Source organism: Pongo pygmaeus, chromosome 3 (assembly GCF_028885625.2).
Source record: "Pongo pygmaeus isolate AG05252 chromosome 3, NHGRI_mPonPyg2-v2.0_pri, whole genome shotgun sequence".
NCBI classification, from domain to species: Eukaryota; Metazoa; Chordata; class Mammalia; order Primates; family Hominidae; genus Pongo; species Pongo pygmaeus.
Genome location: NC_072376.2, coordinates 132,088,984 through 132,114,441, shown reverse-complemented (window position 1 = coordinate 132,114,441; position 25,458 = coordinate 132,088,984). Strand labels below are relative to the sequence as shown.

The 25,458-nt window shown below is 36.2% G+C and overlaps 2 protein-coding genes across 14 annotated transcripts in view; one reads left to right on the top strand and one right to left on the bottom strand.

Moving 5' to 3' along the window:
* Nucleotides 1-25,458, bottom strand: part of LOC129035560 (zinc finger protein 283-like) — a 112,732-nt gene that overhangs the window by 6,292 nt on the left and 80,982 nt on the right. For 5 of the 10 annotated variants that reach the window (XR_010126109.1, XR_010126112.1, XR_010126110.1 and 2 more), the window contains 2 exons: nucleotides 14,002-16,685; nucleotides 1,604-1,696 (listed from right to left, as the gene is read on the bottom strand). Coding sequence is in view for 1 of the 10 variants with exons in the window: in XM_054486075.2 (XP_054342050.1) it covers nucleotides 1,604-1,696; nucleotides 14,002-14,123; nucleotides 16,636-16,685 (265 nt within the window). In the remaining 9 variants the exon portion in view is untranslated. Of the gene's footprint in view, nucleotides 1-1,603; nucleotides 1,697-1,837; nucleotides 2,065-14,001; nucleotides 16,686-25,458 lie in introns of those variants that run through there. The other 5 variants (XR_010126113.1, XR_010126107.1, XM_054486075.2 and 2 more) reach the window with 3 other exon arrangements.
* Nucleotides 1-25,458, top strand: part of PDE5A (phosphodiesterase 5A) — a 134,009-nt gene that overhangs the window by 82,814 nt on the left and 25,737 nt on the right. For 3 of the 4 annotated variants that reach the window (XM_054486069.2, XM_054486071.2, XM_054486070.2), the window contains exons 10-13: nucleotides 2,798-2,973; nucleotides 6,419-6,478; nucleotides 19,696-19,842; nucleotides 24,333-24,458. In XM_054486069.2, coding sequence (XP_054342044.1) covers nucleotides 2,798-2,973; nucleotides 6,419-6,478; nucleotides 19,696-19,842; nucleotides 24,333-24,458 — 509 coding nt within the window. The remainder of the gene's footprint in view (nucleotides 1-2,797; nucleotides 2,974-6,418; nucleotides 6,479-19,695; nucleotides 19,843-24,332; nucleotides 24,459-25,458) is intronic. The other variant, XM_063664062.1, reaches the window with a different exon arrangement.

The window sequence follows — 25,458 nt, the reverse complement described above, 5'->3', positions numbered from 1 at the left end:
TTTTTGGTTTTGCATTAAACATTTCATTTTTAAATATAAATGATTCTGAGTTTGTATGGTTTATGAGTAATGTGACATCTCAAATTTCAGTTTTAAATTTCATTATTGTACTCCTTAATCTTTCACATCATTAAGGAAGAAGTTGTGAACACTCTATCTGTAAATGTGCCCAGGTTTTTAGTTTTCTTAAACAGGGAACCCTGTTTGTTATAAGCCCTCTTTTTCTTTATAACTTTTTGTTTTTACATGGGTATTTTTGCTTGATAGAATTAAATTTTCCGAAGAGTGTAAAGAGATCAATGGGATTATCATAAATGCTATTTAAATATGGCTGCTCATTTCACTTTCAAAAGAGAATTAATTTATATGCCTAGATGGATGATTTGTCTTCAGTACCCATTTTTGTTGCTGTTGTTGTTGTTGTTGTTTTCCCCAGAGCTTAACTCTGTGTCTATAGATCTATATCTGTAATGGTAGATCATAACATGGATATACTTTAGATGTTCTGCTCTGAGCTGTATTTGTTATAGCAGAACCTTGATATTTCTACACATAACATTCCATTTAAAGGACTTGCGGGCAATTCCAAAGGTATAATTTAATGACTCTTACTATATTCATTCAGTGAATTTTGACCAAGGCATAGATTTGAACTGCTGTACTGGAGAGATACTTAGCTAGGTCATAAGCCTCGCAGATTGCCTGGTATTCACATCTCAACCCCTCTGTGTTGTACTTTTCTTGCTATACGTGTAGTAATTCTTACGAAGTAATTTTTAAAATCTTGTTTATGAAAAAGGCTACCAAGTAGGAGAAAACTTTAGTAAAACTGAAAGGCAATTCCATTGTGATGTGAGGATAAGGGCATGAAACGTCACTCTCAAGAAAATATGATTTGGGAGACAGAGGCCTGTATAAACAGTTCCATATTTATATTTTGGGGATTCACAAAGGTTGAAGGACATAACCCTTGGTTTGTTTTTTGCTTTTTGTTGTTCTTGTTTTTTGCCACACACAGGATATATACATTTAAGATAATGAATGCTGATTGCCATTTAGTATATGGCTTTTACTTGCAGTGTCCAAATTCATTATATCTTGTTTAAAGTTTCCCTTGACTATGGAATAATTGATAAAGTAACTTCTGCAGCACTAATGCAAATAGATAAGCATGTAGATGTCTTTACTGTTTAAAGTAGATAAACAAACAAAAAGAGCAAAAAGGAGAGTCCAGATCATTTATAGTATGAAAAGTAAAGAAGGTGAACATTGATGGTGGTAAAGGGGCTTAATGTGCAACCGTCTTCCAGACTCTATGAAATCCTTTTGTGCTCCAGGAAAAATAAAGGATAATAGACTATTATAGTCTTCATGGGAAACTAGTTACAGTCAGAGCTGCAATTCTACATTCTTTCATTAATTCAGAAAGCATTTTTTTAGTTCCTACTATATGCTAGGTGTTTTGCCAGCTGAAGTGGAGCTGAAAAAAATAAATAAAACTCTAAGCCCAAGATACTGACAGTCTAGAAAGAGAGAGAGAAATAAAACTTACCATGATACACCAACTGGTCATGTTAAGGGAATAGAAATATGCCTGCCTCACCTGTAAGTTAGAGGCCTCCTGGAGCTCATTGTGAAGGAGGTATAGGGATCAACTGGTGAGGCAGGAGGGAAGGCAATCGGGAGCAGTGCAGACCTGTGGAAAAGCATGAGCAAAGGTGTGGGCAAGCAAGATGCAACCAGGGCACTGATAGCAAAGATCTGACAGGTAATATGGCAGTTGAGAGTGGCCCTTTGGCAGGCTGAGCTGGGGATTGAATTTTAGACCCACACATACCAGCTAAGTGGCTTTGAGCAAATGATGTTAACTTTCTGAGATTCAGTTTCCTCATCTGTAAAATGAGGATGGTCACCTCTACCTCACAGAATAAATTGTGAAGACTGGAGATCATGTATCTACCAAAGTATTTAGCACAATGCCTATCCCACAGTGGGCACATGGTAGAAGTCTGTTATTATATACTCAGAGACAGAAGTGATAAGGACTTTAAAAACACTTTGTTTACACAGAGGTAGGCTGGGTCATCAAAGTGACCTCTGTGAGGTCACTCCTCACAGAGACCACTAGGCTCAGAAACTCATAGAACAACCAGTTCAGTAAAGATTTATCCTAATGTTGATGTAATCTTTCATTTTTATTGACTACGTGTTTAACTTTCATTTCTAAGTAGTCATTTTTATTTGCATAATTATTTGCAGAATCAAAAGTTTTCTGCAAATATGATTCTGTTGGATACAGAGGTGTAGATTTGAAATTTGAGACTGCTTATGTCAGTTGCCTCCTTTCTGCATTCTATTTTGTATGTAACTGTGTGTGTGTGTGTGTGTGTTTAACTTCTGGTTTCTCAGTAAGGAAAGGAGATCTGTTTGACCCAAAATTCTGATGTGCATCAAAATTGTTCTCTTGGCAAGTGTACAAAAATCCAATTAGTTTCCAAAGGACAAATTGTCTTTGGGGACTCAACTGATCTAAAATTCGTGACCGAGTCTGGAAGAAAATAGTACTCTAGGATTTTTTGAACGCCAGCAATGTACATTTTGAACTACATGAAACTAGTTCTCATATAAATTCTGTTTACTTCTCTAGCTTATATTTGTGGGGGTTAATTTGCTTATTTTGACATACCAAGCATTCCTAAGAGAAAAGTATAAGACAGTCTTTGGGTGTGTGTGTTAAAGTCCACAAAAACTATGATAATCGACAATAACATTTGCTCAATTTCTCGGATTGTTATAGGGGTTTGCCAACTTGTTAATAAGATGGAGGAGAATACTGGCAAGGTTAAGCCTTTCAACCGAAATGACGAACAGTTTCTGGAAGCTTTTGTCATCTTTTGTGGCTTGGGGATCCAGAACACGCAGATGTATGAAGCAGTGGAGAGAGCCATGGCCAAACAAATGGTCACATTGGAGGTGGGTGAAGTTTAGGGACCTCTCACACTGTACAGCCAAACCCTCAGCTTTTACCTTTCCCTCATAATCACTCATGGTGTGTGTGTGTTCTGTCATTGTGTCCTCACCAAAATTATGTGATTTAGATGATGAGATCCTTATTAACCTCAACTAAAGAATGAAAGAAACTAAGACTCAGAATATTTAAGAAACTTGTCAAATGTCATATAACCAAACCACAACTCAGGATGTTTATCCCTTTAGGCCTTTGCTTTTTCTGCAGAAAGCAATATTGACTTTAATAATCCATTGACACAGATGACTACTGCCACTTATCTGTCTCTTTCCCATTGCCTGAGCCTCCCCATCTTTCCGTGAGAACAGTTGTGGAAAAAAATTAAAAATAAACAAACAAACAAACAAAAAACAGAAACCCTAGGCACTCTTAAGAGAATTAGAAGTGAGGAAAAGAAAAAATAAAATCAACGAAAAGCAGGAAGAGTTTTAACTCCTGGAATCATCTGAGAAACTATTTCAAACTACAAATTTATATACCCTACTTCTGAAAGTTCTGATTCAGCAAGTCTTGGGTAGAAGCTGGGAATCTGTATGACTACCAAGCTCCCCCAGGTGACTCTGAATGTGCAGGTAGCGAGTGAAGAAACCACTGGCTCCCAGGGACTGATCGAGGAACACTTTCTCACAAAGGACCGGCCGACTCGAACAGGGTCAGTCCTTTCTATATATGTTTCACTAACTGCCTTGAAATTATTCAAATGATGTAACATGGAGATTTCTTATCTAGTTGAAATTAGAGAAAATCAGTGTTTGGGATATAATAACATTTCCCTCAATCTCTCTTAAGTACATAACTAACCTAAAGAGCTAGATGGACATATATTATATAAAATTTACCAGATGGTACCCTTTACTTTCTATGCTGAATATATTATACTAATAGGTTTGCTATAGTATTATATAAAAGACTTTGAATTATAAACCAGTGGAAATCTGTTTCAAATATATATGTACACATATACACACAAATATATATTTCAAATATAGTTTCAATTAGGTGCATATACACATGTACATATGTGTACAAATAGCTTTAAATCTACATATACACATATATACATATATCTGTATATATGTGTTTATATATTATAAAATATATAGATATAATTTTTAATCTAATTTTTTCAGTTCCATGGTTTTTCATTGAAAAATTGAATCTAAGCTATCAATTAGAAGTTATTTCTTTTTTTAAATGTTTTATTATGGAGAGTTTCAAACATATACAGAAGTAGAGAGAACAGCTTAGTAAGCCCTCATGTCTTATCATCCATTCAGTAATTATCAACCCATGGCCATTATCACTCCATCCATTCCCACTGCACTCCTCTGCACTTCCCTTCCCTTCCCACTGGCTTAGTTTGAAGCAATCTCAGACATTGTATTACTTTGTTCAGGATCTCTGAATATTTTCCTGATTGAGACTTATTTCTATCTTTGTAGCTCTCCTTCAGTTAAATATGTGGATAATTAGGCTTTTACCTAGTATAAAAAGTTTTTGATTTCAGGTCATATGTGTAGTCATTTCTATGATCATAGATATAACTTTGAAAAAAATGGTCCTTTCTTTATGAGGCCATTGGACAAAAGCCAAGGGCACAAACCCCTCAGGTCTTCAAAAGACAGTGAATTATTTTGACCTGGAAGTTGTGATCATTCTAATAACAATAAAATAATGATGACAATAAAAATAACTAAATTTATCCGATGTTTCAATTGTATTCTAATGCTTACATGTATTAACAAAGTTAATCCTTATGCCCCATGTGTAAGATGTTATTTTTATCTTTTGTGTGTGATAAAATTTTTTTTAACTTAGAATGTATTGTCATTTCTTTATTCATGTATCCATGTTGCACTGCACTTGTTAATATTAGTCTAATTAATGGACACAGTCTTAGCTTTTCTTGGGGAACCACCACTGTAGTCTCAGTAGCAACAGGTTATAGCCATGACCCATCAATTTCACACGTGCAGAAGAGAGCAGCTGTGAGTTTCTTGAGGTTTCCTAGTGATTAATGGTTCAAATGGCAAGAAAGATGCAATGTAGTGCAGTATGGTAACAGTTCTAAATCATAAGATAGTACAAATATGTATCATTTGGCTTTAAATTTTTAATTACTTAAAATTTTAAAGACTGGTTCAAGAAATACTGGTTTGGGTTGCTGAATTACTTTACTCACCATTTAAAGTCTGAAAATGAGCTACCTTTTCATCAGTGATTTTTAAGCTTTTGGGTTTTTTTTTGTAAATCTGTGTTGTCTCTGTCAAAAATGAACTTTAAAAAAATATGCTTTCAAAGCACGATAGATATTTTAAATACAACCACTACCTTGGTTTAAAAGAATGTTTAAAAAAAATCCCATTGCAGTTTTAGTAACCTTTACATGAAATGCTTGAGACCAGAAGTGTTTTGTATTTTGCATTTTTTTTCAGATTTTTGGAATATGTGCATTATACTTAATGGTTGAGCAGTCCAAATCCAAAAATCTCAAACTCAAAAATGTTTCAAAATCCAAAACTCTCTGAGCAGCAGCATGACACTCAAAAGGAAATGCTCATTAGAGCATTTTGGATTTCAGATTTTTAGGTTTGGGATGCTCAACCTGTACTTAGAAATGATTGCTTTTGGAAATGGAAATTAAGTTAATAAGCCTGATTTTTTAACTCTACTAAATAATGAACATATATAGGTTAGGAATTGAAAGCTGGGTCCTAAATCTCCTTGTCCTCTCACTAGGTGTGAGCTTACAGCCGAATAATGAGACTCCCTGAGGCTCGGTGTCCCCAACTGTCAATGGATGGCTTTACAGGCCAGCACTACTCTCTTCTCAGCTCTTGAATTGTAGGAGTGTGAAGGGATCCTTAAATCTGTATGACTGTGTCCCAGGCATCCAGTTTTTCTGTGTGAATTCTAGAATGGTTACAGGCCTCATCTGAGAGCCACTTCTAGACTATTTTCTTTCCAAATATTAACATCAAAATGTCAGATTATGCAAAGATTTTCTCTTTAATTCTGTACACAAGCAAAAATAACTAAAGTCAATATTGTCTTAAAAAAAAAAACAAAATAAATTTTCTGCCAAGTTTGAGCCAAAAGTTATTTCTAGGCTGGCTTATAAATAATGTGTTTGTTATAGCAATAATGTCAGACTGGAAGTTACAAGAGTTTTCTTTAAACATAGGGAGTATAACTTTTTGTTTTCCAAAACAAGCAATGGAATCTAAATCTGGGTTTTTCACTGTTAAAGAAAACAGCAAACAAGATTTGGCATTCTGAGGAGTCTAATTATCTCTCCAAGAAGATTTAGCAGCATTCCAAGCATGAAGTTCTAGTCTACATTTGGTAGTTCTCTCCTGTGTAACCTGGACTTCCTTTCCTACCCTGTAGGTTCTGTCGTATCATGCTTCAGCAGCAGAGGAAGAAACAAGAGAGCTACAGTCGTTAGCGGTAATTATCCTCTTTCTTTTTAAAAATTACTAATTACAGACACCTAATTTAACCAAATTTGGTAAATATTTAGATGGATACTTATAAAAATCTTTAATTAACTCTGCTTTCTTGCAGGGCTGCAAAGTCACTGATAATACAAAGCAAAAGGCATTAAATAACATACTGACTGTGTAATATAGTGTATGATTCTGATATTGTTTTCTAGTAATTGTTATAATCATTACATCTTTTTGGGGCCAAAATTAAATTTACTTTTCTTTTAGTTCCTGGGGAAATGGGGACCACGAGGTGGTTGTTTTGCTAGGGTAATAACAAAACAACTTATAGTTTGTTACTGATACCTACTCTTTATTATCAAGAATTGAGAGTGATTTTAATTTCTGACCATATGGCTTATAAAATGCTGTTTGAAATTGGGGTCAAATAAGGTCAGTTCCTGAATTCTCTTTGCATTATTTAGCATACAATGAGAGAAAAGCACATGGATATGTAAGTAGATGTATGTTGTAGGTCTTGGTTTGGAATGGCTTGGTTGAGATTAATGAAAATTTGAGGCACTTTAACACTTTATAACCTAGGTTGTCCTCCTGTATTTAAATGTATTTGCGATGACATAGGTAAGGGCCATGTGAGATGTGACGAGTTATGTAAGGAATGAGAAAAGTGTGAACAGATCATTGAGATTCTTTTTCTGTCATCTTCATCATAGTTTGCCACATGCTAAACTCTTTGTACCCTTACGTACATCTTCTCATGTAAACTGCACAACTGTGTTCTCATGTAAACTTCATAACTATGTTATGAAGGCCGCACTGAAGCCTGGAGAAGCCCAGTGACTTGCTAAAGGTCACTGCCATCCAGTGAAAGAATGAGGATACAAGTTCACCATCCAGAGCTTGTGCACAGAACACTGTGCTGAGAGAGGAAAGATGATCCAAATATTTTGACCTTGGCAATTCAAAGAATGATGGTGACATTAATTCATAAAAGTGGAAATATTAAGATGAATATTAAGAATCACATGATTCAAGCAACACCCTTCATAGCTGCTCCTCCACTCTCTTTTACACAAAACATTATAATTTTTGAATAATCTATATTCATTCCTTCCACCATTTACTTTTACCTTTTGCAGTTTCACTTCCCTAAAACTGCAGGTTTGATTTAGGACAAGATAAGTTTGAGGTGCTGGTTGAACAACTAAGTGAACATCTTCAGCAATCAGAAAAGGCAGGACTCGAGCGATGAGGAGGTGGTATTTAGAACTAGAGGTGGAGATTTGGGAGTTAATATCCCATGGTAGTGAAATCATAGGGGTGAATCAATTGGGAGAGAGTGCAGAGAGGTAGGAAGACTGAGAACAGAACTCCTGTGAATATAGGCTTAGATGGAAGGAACAGGAAAAGAAAACAGCTAAGAAGGTAGAGAAGTGGTAGTTAAACAAGGAGGAAGATTTAGGATAGTGCAGTGGCACAGAAGGCAAAATAAAGCAGTTTCAAAAAGGGAGGAGATCTCATCAGTGGTAGGAAGGATGAGAAATATGAGGATTGTGAAAAAGCTGCTGTGGATTCGTTGATTAAGTGACTTGAGAAAGCAGTTTCAGGGAAGTGAACTGCAAAAGGTAAAAGTAAATGGTGGAAGAAATGAATATAGACTATTCAAAAATTGTAATGTTTTGTGTAAAACAGAGTGGAGGAGCAGCTATGAAGGATGTTGCCCGAATCATGTGAAGTTTTTTATTGTTTGGTTAGGTTTTGAATATGTGAGCTGGCATTGCTCACAAGCAAGAGAGGCAGAATGTTCTTAGACAAAGGCGGAGGCACAGGAGTCCGTGAGAGAATAACAATGCAAGACAGTGAAGAGATAAGGACCTTGAAGAGGGCTAGGCATGAAAGAGCAACATTTCTTTTGCCCAAACAAGAGGATACAGATAATAATAATAACTACATTTGTTGAGCACTTCCTGTATACGGAGCATGTTTTAAGTTCTTTGTGTAAGTCAACTAAGTTTACTGAATCCACAACCTAAATGATCAGTATTGTTAGCATTTTGTAAGAGGGAATTTGTGGCTTAGAGAGTTTCTATTGTGCTTCTCAGGATCTCATTAGGTTGTAAGGAGGGAATGGTGCCAGTACTAAATCCAGGCAGTCTGGATCCAGAGCCCACGCAAGATTGCACAGCACTGGAGAGAGAGTAAGTTAGACAGAACAAAGTAAAATGAGGACTTGTAAACATTCTCAGTTAAATCCATGAGTAAGAAACTGAGTCATTTGCCAGTGAAACTGAGTTAACTGCCAAGAACAACAATTCTATGAACTTTAGATACTAACTGCACCTGAAAGGTTAAGGTCCTTTTTGAGTTAACCTCATATGGAATTGTCTATATTTATTTTGTGTGTTGATGACAGTATTTGAAGTGATGAACAGTTTTTCAATTATTTACAAAGCTTTACAGGTTTAAAATATTATTCACCTCAGGCTTAATTGGCCCATTTGTCTATTCTTCCTAGAAGGACGTAGTTTTCAAGCAATATGTTTGGTGATTTAGAAATTATCTACATATTGAAGTTCGCCTGCAGGGTTAAGTTATTTCTAAAATGAAGGTGAGGGTTACACTCTACCATTATATGTGTTGTTCTAGGTTAAAATAAAAAAGCTAACAAGTAATTTCTAAAGATGATATTCAAGTTTGTTTTTCACTTTGAAAATAGTCTTTCAGAAAAATCTGAAAATTATTTTCTCTATGTTTATAATTTTAGCAAGAGAAAAATACTTTGGAATAACTGAAAATTGCTATATTGCAGTATTGTTCAAAACCAGCTGTTGTTGCATTTAGAAAATAGATTTCTGGCAGCTGCATTGAGAAATTTAGGGTTACATAGCTTGTAGGTCAAGTAATTCACTTAAATTGGTTGAAATTCAGCAACTGATTTCAGTTCTAGTTTGTCTGTCAACCAAATAAAAATGCCTGTACAGCCCTAGCTACACAGGTGTTTGTATCATCCAGCAATCACCAAAATTGCTGTCATTTGTCTGATTATCTCAATTTAAAACCCAAAATAAATGGAAAAGCTATCAAATATTTTCTTAACTTTTATTTTAACAAATTTATTCTTAAGAGAATTAAATCTACTAAATATTTATGCCTGTGTCCAGAAAAAGTTCTACAGTTATAACAAACTAATTAGTGGATAGGAAATTCAGAATCTTTACTTTTTCCACTTCTGTTGCTTGAGTGTTGTATCCCATTATAAATCTAACCTTCTCTTGGCTTAAAATTGGGTGTAGCATAAATTAGGCATTAAACTGAGCATTTTGCGTATACCTTTTAATGATCCTTAGTTGCAGGTTGCTGAGATAATAATAAAAGGACCTCAGCTGACCTGTTATGGTTATTAGAAAGTTAATTAATTATCAGAATATAATAAGTGCTTATTTATTATCTGAAAAACTAGGAAGTAAATATTTGATTCATTGATTGACTGACAGCCTTTTTTGCCTTCTGTAGGAGATCGGTCAGGGTGGCGGGAAAAACTGTAGAAAGATGCAAACCTTCTTGGAAGGCTAGGAGGTTTTACAAAAGCTTCGGAAAAGGATTTGGCTGAAGGCAGCCAGATTCTCTTATCCGGTGCCTAAAAGCTTAGGTTAGATAAAAAGGAGGTGGGGGGGTGACCATGTTAATTACCCACAAGTGTGTTGACTCAAGGCCTCTGTCATTAAATCTGTACTAAATAAATGCCTGCAGCCCCAGCTTGTCAGGGCTGCAGCTGCTACAACTCTTTCTGTGGGTTACCTGGTCCCCTAGCCTGCTCTTTCATTGGATATCTGTGTCAGAGTGCATTTTCTCATCTGTCACTCTGTCAGGGTCTGTGGGTCAGACCCGGCAGCCTTCCTTTCTTGTTAGAACAGAAAAATGTATACTAGGGTTTGGTTTTATAAAATAGCTTCTCATTTTTGTCACAGAGTCAGTGCTGTTTCAGTTCAGTCCTTATAGCTTAGCTGACCATTTAGGCAGGATTTCTTAGGCCAGAATTTTCCTCATCTTGACCTTAACCTTTCAGAGCCAAAAACTTCCGATGACCCTGTCTTGATCACGCATGTGTGTGATTGCTGCAGGTGACAGCAGTAAGGGGCGGAGCCAGGTACCTGACCCAAATCTCTGATGCCTAAGTCAGTGTTATGGCACTGATCAAGTTCCTTATGTCAAGATGACCATCATATTCCTTCACTTTTTAAAAACTCTGTATAGATGGCCAGATTATAAATGGAAAAATTTTGAGCAGATAATTTAACAAAGAAGTACTGGCCCTACTATCTTGATAACCACTATCACTGAACTTTAATTACCTATGGCATCCAGTAAGGCAGCGGTACCCAACCTTTTTGGCACCAGTGACTGATTTTGTGGAAGACAATTTTTCCAGGGGTTGGGTTGGGGGGCGGGCAGAATGGAGACATAGTGGGTATGGGAATAGCTTTGGGATGAAACTGTTTCACCTCAGATCATCAGGCATTAGATTCTCATAAGGAGCATGCAACCAAGATCCCTCGCATGTACAGTTCTCATGCTCCTATGAGAATCTAATGCTGTCACTGATCTGACAGGAGGTGGAGCTCAGGGAGTAATTCTAACTCCCACTGCTCACCACCTCCTGCTGTGTGGCCTGGTTCCTAACCAGCCATGGTCGGGTACCAGTCCACAACTCAGTGGTTGGGAAGCCCCAAGGCATCATCTTCCTCAAACAGTCCTAGAAATCCTCTGAAACAATACTTTGGACTTTCTGTACACCATTGATTGAGACATTGATTTTTGTAGACGTATGTAACATTAACTGGGCTACATGTTTTTCACATTGGCAAGACTTACTAGATTTTCTGTTTGATTCTTCCTGCCTTCATGTGACAAGCTAATCTTGTCTGTTTTGATTTGATTTTACTAGTGGGTTACTTCCAATGATAAGCTTAGCTCCAAAGTATGAGGGCACCATTCTTGAGCTTCTTCTTTACTAACTACTGTGTATAGTTCTAAACACCATAGTTTTAGTATCATTTTTTTTATTTGGAACTCAATAACCAAGATGGTAATCAGATCTGTGTATATTATTCCCAATTGCAATCATAAATTTACTCTAAAAGTTTTCTTATAAATGTATGCATATTATATCAGAATCTTAACATGCTTTCTATATGATTTTGAAAAACTATAAGCACATTATAAAACTTTCTATAGTCGGTGCCTCTTTCTTATTGAGATTTAAAGGGATTCACTTATATAATGTTAGAAAAAAAGGAAAAATCATATAACATGTTGATGCTGTTATTAAAGAAAATATACTAGTCCAGTCCCACTGTGCTTGATTCACTTCTTTACTGTCTGCAAGATTTACTGAGTTTCATACTCATTCCTGTTTTAAAAGTAGTCTTCTTTCTTATCTGTCTTTGGATTCACTTCTCTCTTGGAAAAAGATAAATTCTAAAAGCCTTATAAACTAATTGTGTGGTTTCTTCTTTAAAAACACCCCTCTTGTGCATGTGGAAAGTGGAGAAAAGAGATAATGGTCTTCCATAAGGTGTAATGTGGCAGCTGTCAAGGTGGCTTTATTCAAAGACCTGGAATTAAACTGCTCTCCATTAAGAAGTATCCTGTGAGATAGGGGTGGTGGTCAGAGCTGATAAGAAGGGCTTAAAACACCTGACAGGAACTGTCTCCTTACAGCCACTGATATAACCCATCAAATATCTAATAAAAATAATTTCTTTAAAAATGGATTATTGAGATTGAAACCTTTTTTCCTGTGGACCATTAATATTGAATAAATACCAAGGAGCAATATAACAAAATACCTTTATACAACACTGAGGCTAACTGGAAGAATTTGACATTTTATGAAAGACCAAGTTCTGTCACTGCCGTTCTTTTCACACTACTTTAATAAATAACTTTCTGAATAAAGAGCCTTTTCTTTTCTTAGCAGTTGACTATTAGGAATTGTTTCCAGTTTCCGTAATTTTTATTTTGGCTCTTAAGATTTCACGCTTCAGACCTAAGGCAAGCAGAATGCCTTTGATAGCAGTATGACCTTTTTTTGTACAAAGATTACACAATTGAGCAAATTGCGTAGCCATGTAGCCACATGTCTTTATTTTCTGCTGAAGTTACCAGAGACTTTGCTGTAGCCTAAATATAGACCTTTCTCATGAGGCATCCACTAAAAATTAGAAACGTAATAATTTTTAAATGATCATTATATTTACTTTACCCAAGTATATTATTTTCTACAAACACATACTTTATGGTCTTCAAGGAGACCATACATTTTATAAATGTATTATTTTCTATAAAGTTTCTTCTCTATTGAATAAACAAAAAGGCACTCTCTATACTTGTGTAAAAGGGACACAAGTATGTCCCTTTTGTTGTGTGAATGGTCATTATAATGATAAAAAGTTTAACAAAAGAAGGGCTGTCATTTGTCTTAAGTGAGGCATTGATAAAGCTCAGGAAAGATTCTCTGTAATGAAAAAAGTAAAATGTGGACTCACATTCTCTGTCATTGTGTTGTTAGGGATCACTTGGGCAAGCTACTAACATACTTCCTTCTGTTATTCCACTTAAAAAATATGTATTTCATTTATGTATCTATCTTTCCCTTCAGGCTGTTAGTTCTTGGTGATAATAATAATAGCTGTCATTTAGTGATTGCTTAACATGAACTTGGTTTATGTGTTTTGTCGAATTATTGAATCAATGAATGAATCAATGAATGGATTCTGGAAAACCCAGACTTTTAGAAAGCCTATAATCTAGGATGAAGGAAAAAGAAACACAGATCAAGCTCCTTCAATAAATTTAATAAGATTTTGCTTTCTTTTCCCTTAAAATGATTAAGAAACTAGAAATAATTTGAGAGTTGATTAAATATATAAAACAGCCTACAAACTGGTGATAGAGCCAGCCATGTTGAGGGACACTGAGATAACGTTTTCATTGTCAGCTTTCATATTTGTGACTGTAGCAAGATGGAGAGCATTGGGTACTAGAGAGAGAGCAATACCTAGGTTGAAATTCCAGGTGTGTGATCTCAGGCAAATATGTGACTTATTTGTGCTTCAGTTTCTTTCTCTGCAAAATTAGGATAATAAAATAATTTACCTCACAGAATCAGAGCGAATGTGTTCCTGGTACATTTGCTCCATTAAGTATTAGTTATTGCTCATAGTGGCAATAGGTGGGGGAGGGAACGTCAATTTTCAATATCTAGTAGCAATACCATTGAAATCTTTATGTTCCTATGATGTTCCAAGCCTTTTTGCACTAGCCATTCCAATAATAAGCACTCAAAAAATTATACACTCATTTTTTTGGCCAGGCATAGTGGCTCACGCCTGTAATCCCAACACTTTGGGAGGCCAAGGTGGACAGATCCTTGAGCTCAGGAGTATGAGACCAGCCTGGCCAACATGGTGAAACCCTGTCTCTACTGAAAATACAAAAAATTAGCTAGCGTGGTGGCATCACCTGTAGTCGCAGCTACTCAGGATGCTGAGGCAGGAGAATCCCTTGAACTTGGGAGGTGGAGGTTGCAGTGAGCCAAGATCGTGCCACTGCACTCCAGTCTGGATGACAGAGTGAGACTCCATCTCAAGAAAAAAGAAAAAAAAAGAAATTATACACTCATGTTTAAATTAGCTTAAGTTGAATTAGGTAGGTGGAAAGCTTACTGGGGGAAAATATGTCATATTTTGTAAGCACAAAAAAGTGTAAACCTTTTATTCATAATGTATAACCAGTTCTTTACTTACGGGAAGCAATCTCGAATTCACCATTTTCAGTAACTTCCTACGAAAGCAGCTAAAAATTGGAAAACTTTTTGGTCACTGCTTTCTCATCCTGGGTTTTCAGTGTTGTTGGAAGTGAGAGAATCAAATCTTAATGATTATTAAGACAAGCTGTAACTGATTTTTTAAAATTACAGCAATGGAGTATTTGTTGTGCAGATGGACGAAGAAACTCAATTATCATTAAAAATTTTTCAAAAGAAAATAAATTGAATAATTGAACTTTAAGAGAAAAAGGCATGTACCACAACATATTGGTTGTTTCTGCCATAGTATAGTTCTTTACTAATATGACTACTATACTATAGCTCTATGCCAAATTAAATTTATATGAAATAGTTCTGCATAATATGGAGAAACTGATTAGGTACTAGGTGATTTAAAAACCCATTTATTTATTCATTCAATATTTAACTCCTATTCTATGCAGGCATTATATTAGGTGCTCCAAATATAACAATGAATAAAAAGTCATATATAAGATAATTATACAATTTGTATATTTACAATTAGGAAATAGAGGTAGGACTGTAAAGTATAAAACATTGTGAAATTACATAGAAACATATTTCTAGAGTGAATGGTCTGAGATACATGTCATTATCCAGATCTTTTCATATGTCTCAATTCCATTTCTTGGTGCTCCACTCCTTCCTAATCAGTGCTTTAACTTTCACATAGGAGATGTGGCAAGTCTGTGATTTCAACCTACACTGTAATTCACCAACCTGTAGGATAAGACTACACTTGGGTTTTGGCTACATCAGTGCTACAAGAAATAGGCTGTTTTAGGAAAGCCATAAAACTTCCCTAGTTTTCAGACCATTATTTGAGCCAAAAATTTAAAGCCCAGAGCCCTTCATTTTCTTTCTTTAATCTCTCTGACACAGCAAGAAGCAGCCAACCCACTTACAGTTTCTGCCCATCACACTGTGATATGGCAGTCACCACGGGGTCCACAAAAAGGCATTTTGTTCTAAACTGTTCACTTAAAATGACTGTTAACTACTATTTGCTACCAATAACCTATCCCTAATGCAGTGGTTCTCAAATTTCAGCATTCATCAGAATCACCTGGAAGGTTTTTGTAACACAGATTGCTGAGCCCACTCCCAGGGTTTCTGATTCAGTAGGTCTGTGTTGGGACCCAAGAATTTGCATTTTTAACAAGTTCCCAGATGCTGATGCTGCTGGTCCAGGAACTTAACTTTGAGAACCACTGCTCTAATGGAAACGGATCCCCTCTGCCTTCAAACTCATCAGGTCAAATATCCAAACTTTTGAGAGTCTGTTGCCTACACATGCTTTTGCTGCAAAATAGAGCATCAACAGGGTTCAATTGCAGGTAGTAGGAACCACTGTAGCTATTTTAAGCAGAAAAGAATTTAACTAAGTACTTTCAAATCATTGTAAAGGGTAGGTAAGTCATCCCAGGAATAAGTCCTAGAACAAAATTGCTGTTCTGACTCACTATGGAAACCTCTACGTACATAGGCCAGAGTCAGAAAGCTGCTAGCAGAACCGCAAGCTGCAGGACTGCAGTATTCCCTCTAGAGTCGCGTCCCCCCAAAATAATGAGTTTCCCATGTGTCACTACATTAGTTTGAAATTCAAGTCTCACTCAAGTTTGCCTCATTGCCGAAACCAAATCTATCTGGAACCCTAGTTGCAAGGGAGTCAAGGAAATGTATTTTTGTTAGCTGTCTAGCCTACTCAGAAGATTAAGACTCACTAGAAAAAAGGTTGAAACAGATGTTCATGGAGCCTTGCTATCACAAGGACTAGTGAATGTTTCCCTGACGCAGCTGAGACATAAAAAAAGTTAAAGAATTAGCTATGTGAAAACATGGGAATATGCATTCTAGGCAGAGAAGAAACAAAGAGGCCTGGAAGAGAGCCTTCTTTTTCTCTCTTGTGAGAGATTATTAATTAACCTTAAAAACAGATGGCAAATATATAGACACCTCCCCCATCCCTGAAAAAAAAAATGACAATTTCAGAAAAGTCAGTTTTTAAAATTTAGAACATTATTGCAATAAGAAGAGAGGCTACCACATATTGAGTCTAACCCTCCACTACTTTAACCCAGTAGAGGCTAGAGTCCTCCATTTAAGCCAGGAGCTGTGACATATCCCTCCTCCTACCTGTGAGGAAGCAGGACCAAAGTGATGTGTATGGAATCGAGCATGAAAAATACAACATAATCATAACTGCCAAGGTGCCCCCATCCATGTACCTTAAATGCTGAGAAAACTAGAGATTGAGTTTAGGCCCTGTACAGGAAAGTCACTGGCAAGATCTAGATGCCACTTACAGTATGGCATTTGGTTCCAGAGTGAAGAGGCAGTAAGAGGTGCTTGAGCCCTGTGGATACAGAGATAAATGTATTAATATATCAGAGAATGTTAAACCTTAAAGATAGTCTACTCCGACTTCCTTCTTTTACACATTCAAAAAAGCAGGCAGAGAGGTTGAACATCTTGTTCAGGGTGACAAAGTCAGTGGAACATCTGGACTAGCACCCCCCCTTCACCTTGCTTTTAAGTTTCTGTTTGTGATCATCATCTCATGCTGAAATGTAAATATGGTAGCTGATCTAGCATTTTGTCAGCTGGACATCAGTTTACTATTTAGCTCCTTATCAGTCAGATGGTATTTAGAACAATTAGTTTTCAGGTCACTGCAAAATTAAAATATTTTTATAACTCTGACTACTGCTTTAACTCAAGACATTCCTGCACTCAAAGATTAACTCTCGTTCTACTCTTAGTGACTTTTCATGTCCAGAGTTGAATTTTTTTTTATTTTTAATTTTTGCAAGAATGGTGAAAAGAGGGCCATGGTATTAGAAAAGGATCATAAAAAGACTTATGATATAATTCCTTTAAAGAGTCACTAGAGGCCAACTAGTTTCTTTATTAGTTTGAGTGGCAGATACAATTGAAGAACCCAGAAGAATACATATACCATCAAATTGTTTGTCAGATTGAATCTTTAACCCAATGAGCTTTGTTTTTTTATTTTTTTGCATTCCATATTTGGTTAATTTGACATTAAAACCATAGTCCTGTAAGAGCTTAACCATATTTGAATTAAACACTAATATCTAAACTGTTTTGTCCAAGAATTCAGAGACATTGTGCTCTCATATAAATAAGCAATATTGGGTGGTATTAGGTGGTATCACAGTTCCAGTGGTTTTGAATTGGATTACCCAACCATAAAAATACATATACATATTTATATTTATAGTACCTTATTGTTTTACAGACTCTTTAAAATATGTTCTTTCTGTTAGGCTTCAAAACCGTAATGCAATAATAAAATCCCCTGAAGAAAATCAAACTCAGAAATCTCATTTTGCTAATTCTAATGAATAAAAGTCACTAAAACAAGAAACTGTGAAAATCTGGAACTGTATATACATCCTATGCCAGAAATACCACACACTTTATTCCCTACTATTAGTAAATTTATTTCCTGCTATTAGTAAAATGTACAATATTTTATCCTACAACGTGATAAGTAAAAATAATAGGTAATTATGTTTTACTTAAAATCACCTTTATCCCAAGCCTTTCTAAGTTAAACAGAAAGTGATGGTCAAAGAAGCAGAGTACAAGAGCTTGAAAGGATTTCTGACTTCTCATGGCTTGTTAATAATAGATCCCACAATTCTGAACCTGTATATCACTGACCACAAGGCTCTTATGGAAAATGTTTGCATGTCCCCACTGTGTCAGCTCAGAATGTTTGAGTTGTAGTGTGGTGTGACCAAACAAGCAAAAGAAAAGATTCTTTTCTCTTAGTAGAGAGAGAGATTGGGAATTACAGTAGATAATGGAAAGAGGCACAAGCTGTGCTGGCTTCTATCCTGTAGCTTTTAGAATGTTCTTTGTGGAAGGAAAGAAAGAAAACTTCCTGCTGTAAGAATAATGATGCCCTAAGGAAAAAACATCTGTTCTCCTGTCCATTGCACTGCATTTTAAGGAAAGCAGCTGTTATCTGCTTTGAGTTAAAAGGTGGGCTTTTTCCCACCTCCACACTTCCCAAACTTGAGTTACCGCTCCATCTCTGATGTTGGACGCTGGTATAAACAACTAAGCCCTTCATCTAAACATTTTAAATCTTTGTTTCTTCCCCTATTTTGGCCCACACATTAGCCTATGGAATTGACTTAACAGAATGCATATTTTCTGGTCAGTTTTGGTCTTGGGAAAAAATTCTTAGCTTGAATGAAGAGGGTGACATTCATGGAAAGTTTAAACAAGTCTGGTATATGTAAGTGAAATCTGAAGTCCAGAGTAAAAAGGAGAATGTGCAAGTGCCTTCAGATTTGTAGGGAAATCTACTTTAGATTGCTCTGTAAGATTTTATTATTTTGACCTTTTGACTTCCCAAAAGCAAAGTAGTGCTATCTCAGATACTCACAGGAAACTTAAGGGGTTTGAGAACCTGGCTGAAATTTCTTAATTTTTCTTCCCTCTACTTCAAACCACGTAAAGGCCTCCGTTGGTCCAGTTAATCTGAGCCTGATCTAGCTAAAACAGTTAACAAAGTGCTGACAGGGTAAATGGTCCAAGGGCAGAGGAGTGGAGGTTCCTTTAAATTCCCATTCCACGGGGCCCAGCAAAACATCTAGGAGAGAAGCCTGTGCGCTCTGCTCAGTCTGAGGGAGCCAGGGCTCCTTGGTCCAAATGAATGTTTTTTAATAGGCACCCAGGTGATTCTTATGATCAGGCTTGTGTGAGGCAAGTATGGTGGGAGGCAGGTTCTGCTAGTCTGGGCACAGGATAGTCTTCCTGGACTGGAGGCCTGGCATCCTCATTCCTTAACTAGCTGGGCTGCCACTGGCAAGAAAATTAACCTCTTTGTGCTTAAGTTCCTGTACTTGAAAAATGGAGCTAGAGTGTCCACTTCATAAGGTTGTCCTGAGAACTAACCATAAAATGCTTAGAACATTATCATTACCCTTCTTACCAGATGATTTGCAGCCCAGAGCACTGGGATGGTTCCAGAATATTTACTCAATAAATTATAAATTTCTTTTGAGTGAATAAGACTGGGGAGGTATAAAGGAGCCAGATCACTAGAGTTCTTAGTGTTGTTCACTGTTCTAGGTACAGTCTAAGGGTGACAACTCCCTTTTCTCCACTTAGCCTACTTTGAACCATATTAGTTACCCTTATGTGGCTCAGCTTTAAAAATGCAGAGAGTGGAGTTGCCACTGTACAAAAAGGTTTCCAGTGTCTTTCATTAAAAAGCAAAAAAAAGCCACAATATGCTATTTTTCTGCAGCAAAACAAGAAAACCTTACGAACCACTGCTGCTTTAATTAACAGCATTATTTTTTTTTCTTCTCTCCTTACCTAAGGCTGCTGTGGTGCCATCTGCCCAGACCCTTAAAATTACTGACTTTAGCTTCAGTGACTTTGAGCTGTCTGATCTGGAAACAGCACTATGTACAATTCGGATGTTTACTGACCTCAACCTTGTGCAGAACTTCCAGATGAAACATGAGGTAGGAATGCAGCAACGTCCTTTGGAAAAGTCTATGTGTGTGTGTGTATGTAAGAGAGAGAATTGGTTTTGAATGCAAATATGGAATAGGGATTTTTACATTTTAGTGATTAATATACTGTCACCTAATATATACCTGAGACTTTTAAAGAAAAATTATCATTATCAAAAAGACATTTAATGGGCTCTTAGCGTGTATCAAGTATCAGGGTGAAGACTAAGGGAGAGTGTTCCTAAAAATAGGAGCAAGATGTTCAAAGGCATGACAGAAGAGATTGGGGGTGAGGGCCAGGAGTACTGTTGAGGGGTAAGAATGGCAAGAGAAGCAATGGTAGAAGGTGAGAAGCAAATGATACAGAACCTTGTAAGCCGTACAGATGAATTTGGATTTTACCCTGAAAACAATGGTGAGTCACAGGAATTTAATGCAGAGAAGTAGCATGATCTCATTGCAGTGGTTATAACAATAGTGTACAGGGAAGGACTGAAGCAGAGTGAACTCCTTTGAAAATGAGGGAGGAAATAAAGGGGCCTGATGGGAGGCCAAGCTTTTAGTTGGAACAGGGTCACCCATATGGGTGAAGATGAAAACTGATTTTAACCTCTGTTGCTTACCTTATTCACTTCTCAGAAAATAGAAAAACTTAAATAAATATCTTCTGATATCAGTTTGGAGAAACTAGGGAATTCTGTTGTTTCATAATGGCTATGTATTATAATATATAGCACCAAAGAATAAGCAGCAGCAGAAAGGACTATTTGAAAAAAAGAATTCAGTAATCTTGCCTTTTTTTCTCATCAGTTGAATGTCTAGTCTCCTTGTACAGATTTCCTATCTGAAAATTTAAATATCTTGAAGGCCTCCACTATTTAGCATTGTATTAATTCAGGACTATGCCAGGTGCACATTTCAGCGATGAGTTGTCCCTGCTCTCAAAGGCCTCACAGAAATGAAAACTAAGAGTGAATATAGCTAAGATTAATACATTGTCATTTATGGCATTATTGGAGGCCCAAATGTGGTTCTTCCTGAATTTAACCAAAGTTTATGTTACCCTTTCTTAGGTGAAAATAAAGAACAATTGTCCATAGGCTCTTACCTAATACTACTTTACTCCTGTTAGAGTGTGTTGATTAAGGGATATCATGTCATTTAATTATTTCAACAAGTTCTCTAGAAAGGCTGTTACTGGGGTTACTGTTATCCCCATTTTACAAATGAAATTGAGACAGCATGGTAGAGTAGAAAGATCATGGATTTTTGAGTCATACCTCTGCTACCGGTTAGCTCTTTTTTCCTTGGGCAATTAATCACTCATATTCTCAGTTTCCTTTTCTGTTATTAGGGATAATGGTATTATTCTCCCCATGGGAGTCTTATGAGAATTATACATGCATCTGTGATTATCTATTTGTATGCATGTGTATGTATGTACTTATCTATAATATTCTGTTTAACAAACAGGTATGGAGTCCATGTCAGTTATCCCATTCTTAGGCCAAGTTTGACTGGTTACATCACTCATCAGATTTCTCAATAGTAGGTCATAAGGCTCATTTTTTAAAGCCATATCTATTGATGAGATGAAGATCTCATTTGGAGCCAGAAGTTCTATGCGAATCTCACTTCTGCTTCTTGCTAGTTACAGGACTTTATAAACCTATATAGTATCTCAAATCCTTTTCCATTCCTGAGTACTCCCATTCTTGAAACTAATAATGATTCTGTTGAAAGGACTTGGCTAGAGCAGAGGAATGTGATTCTTGTACTTTTAAATGAAATTCATTAAAGTTGATTTATTTCTCTTTGGCCTTTAGATAGCATTCGAGGGTTAGGTAATGAAGATAATCACTCAAAGTTTCTGTAGAAATCTTTATTCTTACCAGTTGTTGGGTTTTTATCCATGAGGAAAATATTTCCTCTTAATGTCTGATTCATCATTTTCCTACCTTTTCTGGTTGAATAACTATTATTCTAATTCTGGCCAACATCAAACTTGAACATTGCAATCATTCTGGCTGGCCTTCCTTCCTTAGTGCCTCTTCTGTTTTGTTTCTTTCAGATATTATTGTCAGTATAATTTTAGGATGATGAAATTAAAATGTTAATGCTAGAGAGGATATTAACATCATGAAGCTGTTGTGACTAAGAATATTTCATATTGAAAGACAGATCTTCATGTTCTCTGCATGGCTTCTAAATCTTTAGTTACTTCCTATAATGATTGTAACCATTGCCTCTTGCTGATCTCTGAAACAGATTCTTCATTCTGCTCAAGCAAATCTGCATGTGCTGTGCTTATTTTCACTTTCTATCTTTTACATTTCATTCCTCCCTGAATAATGTCTGTTCCACTCTCTGCCACAACAAACATTTCTTCAGAGCCTGACTCAAGAATATCTGTTTGTAAGAGAACCCTAGGCTTGACTTCATGCTGCTTCAGTTGCTATTTGGCAATGTATAAACTTGCTCTCAATTTTATGTTTATTTACTTATTTCCTTTATATATGCAATTTTGTTATTTTCACTACTGATTGAGTTTCTTGAAGCAGGAGCTAAGCTGTTTTCTGTTTCTTCTTTTTCTCCGGTGGCATCTTGAGTTCACCACTCAGGAAACCTTCCATAATTGTTGGAGACTGATTCAACGTATTGAACATGCTCTCTAGAGTCATCTAAACTGCAAATAACTACTCAGTGGTCCTGTACAAAATACTGTCTTACAAATTTTAATGGTGTCCAGCATATCCACTGAGAACTTACCAGATATGACCATAATTTTCTTGCATGCTATTGAGAACATCCTGGTTAACAGAATCTAAAACTGTACTTAAATATAGGTACTAACTACTTTGTCCATTGGGTTATCCAATTCTATTAGGTCCGTCTTAATAAAAGGAAAATAGAGTAGTCCATTAGGAATTATGTTTCATAGAGTCATTTTGGTCATTGTTTCACAATATATGGTATTATGTATTTAATTATATCTGTACATTTATGATTAGTAAAAAGATATATCCAAAGATTAAATTTCTGGGTTTTCCTGTTTTTTTTTCTTGCTGCTTTAATTAATCACCAGTAATTTTCTGCAACATATTTTCTAAACATATCAAAGAGAGTTTATAGATCTTACTTAAAAGTCTCTGAGTAAGATTAGTCTCCCAGTAAGATTCATTCATCACCTTCCTGACAGACTCTATTCAGATATGAAAAAATGGTGAAAGAAGCTGCAGTATGCTTGGGGTGAACACATTCAATCTTAGGCACACAGAAATCCTCCGCTTGAAATATGGAAACTCAGTGGGTAAAAAGGTTAGGAGACATTAGGGTTCTTTGTTATCAGAATTTCCTGTAAACTGAGCAATAGGACAGGAATAAAATGACCTGAAAAGAAAAGGGAGGATATGGAAGCACTGATTTCCTACCAAGTTCTTTATAAGCAGTTTCTACCAACAATGAAGAAACCTTGTTTTTGGCCTACTTCTGTAGCTAATCGTATTGTGTTGAATATTGTCAAAGCAACATTCTTTTCCCTGGTACTTTTTCCATTTCCCAGGGCAATGTTCTTTGTGTTTGAAGCAACTCCAGTGATACACGTAGGGAGAATCAGATATTTATTTTACAAATCCCCAAAAGTAGAGTAAATCACTCAGATTTGAAGAGAGGCAGATTCTGATGCTAACACAGACCATGTTTAGGGCCCATGAGTCTCTGGGGATTTTATTTAATACACCACTTAGAAGTTGAATTAAACCCAACTCTTGAGACTTGCTGAAGTCTATCCTGCCCCCGGCCATCTTTTAAAGTGTTTTTTATATGGACCCCAGGGCTTTATTTGGCACATATTTTTTTTTTAAATTACTTCTTTGTAACCAGGCAGTAGCTACCTGAATAAGTATAATTTAAACGGACAAAGAGCTAATGATGGCATTGTCTTGTAGCTCCAATTTGTCCTTGGACATGTGCTATATACCTTGTTACTAGTCCACCCCCAGGGCCTTGCACTAAATACTTTCACAGATATACAACATGAGAGCATGGGAAGAACTTGAGAGTGGCCACTTTTATGGCTCTCTAATGGTGAATTCATACCTATGTGACCCTTTGGACTCTCCTAGTTGGTGACACATGGACATGGCACATGGACACATGGACCTTTTATTTTAAAAAAAAAAAACCTACTCAGTGCCCTATACCCTGCCAAAAATACCCTTCTTAGGGATGTCTTGTGTTTTATGTCAATTTAATTAGCATGGTGGTTAACATGGTAGGCTGTGAAGTCAAATTGCTCAAGTCAGAATTTTGGCCCCATCCCTAACTAACAATATGACCTTCAGCAAGTTACCTCTCTTGAGTGTCAGTTTTCTTGTCTGTAAGATGATCCAAATCGGAGTATCAGGCTAAATGTGAATGCCTTGTACAGTGTCTGGAACATAGTAAATGTGTGAAGATGTTGGCAATTATTGTTACTACTTATGTTTTATTCCCTAAAGGTTCTTTGCAGATGGATTTTAAGTGTTAAGAAGAATTATCGGAAGAATGTTGCCTATCATAATTGGAGACATGCCTTTAATACAGCTCAGTGCATGTTTGCTGCTCTAAAAGCAGGCAAAATTCAGGTACTTTTTAGAGCCATTCATATGTCTAATACATTTTGTTGCTTAGTAGTAAAATCTATAGCATATTCTTTCAATTTCACTTTAAGGTGCACAGATAATGATTTAAAATAATATTTGCTGCCACTTACATAATAAGTTATATTTTGTTAATTAAAGAGGACTAATCTGGCAAAACTACTTAGTTGCTAATTTTCTTCCATATATGATATATATGGCATATTAGAAAACCTTTAAAATAACTTCATGTTGCACGTAAATAGTCTTTGGGCAAATAAATATTTCCTTCTGAGGAAAACACTGCCTTATTAAGAAAAAGTATCACATTTCTCTTGTTCACATTCAACCTGCTTCATAGTAGAATTCCTCAAAAACCACCTAAGTCCTGAACTTGCTTCATTGATAAGTTAGGGGTCCCTATTGCATTTTCTCTGGAGCACTCAGTAAATTTTGTAAGTACTGTTTCATAGAAAGGGTTTTGGTTTCATATACATTGACCAGAGACTGTTTAAAAGGAAGATCAATGCAGAAAACGTTCAAGTAATTCGTTCCTTTCCAGGCCAAATTTTATCCATATCTCTGTCCTTAGATTCTAACTTCAGTGGGAATCGACTAGTTATTCTAGGTAAGTGATTCCAGGCATCCATCATATAACTGTTTTTAATTCAGAGCTTCCCTGCCTTTTTCTTGTTGTAAATAAATTCTTAAAATGTTATTCTCTGTCTCTACTTTCATAGTGTGCACATTTTAACTGGCTAAATCTAAAAGAAGTGATTGTTATTAAAGAAGTGAGGTGAAATTAAATACAATAGTAGTATTTTCCTACCTTAGCAAACATGTGTAGGTTGAGTATCCCTTATCCGAAATGGGACAAGAAGTATTTTGGACTTCAGATTTTTTTCAGACTTTGGAATATTTGCATTATACTTACTGGTTGAATATACCTAATCTGAAGATCCAAAATATTCCAATGAGTATTTCCTTTGAGACTTATTGGTGCTCC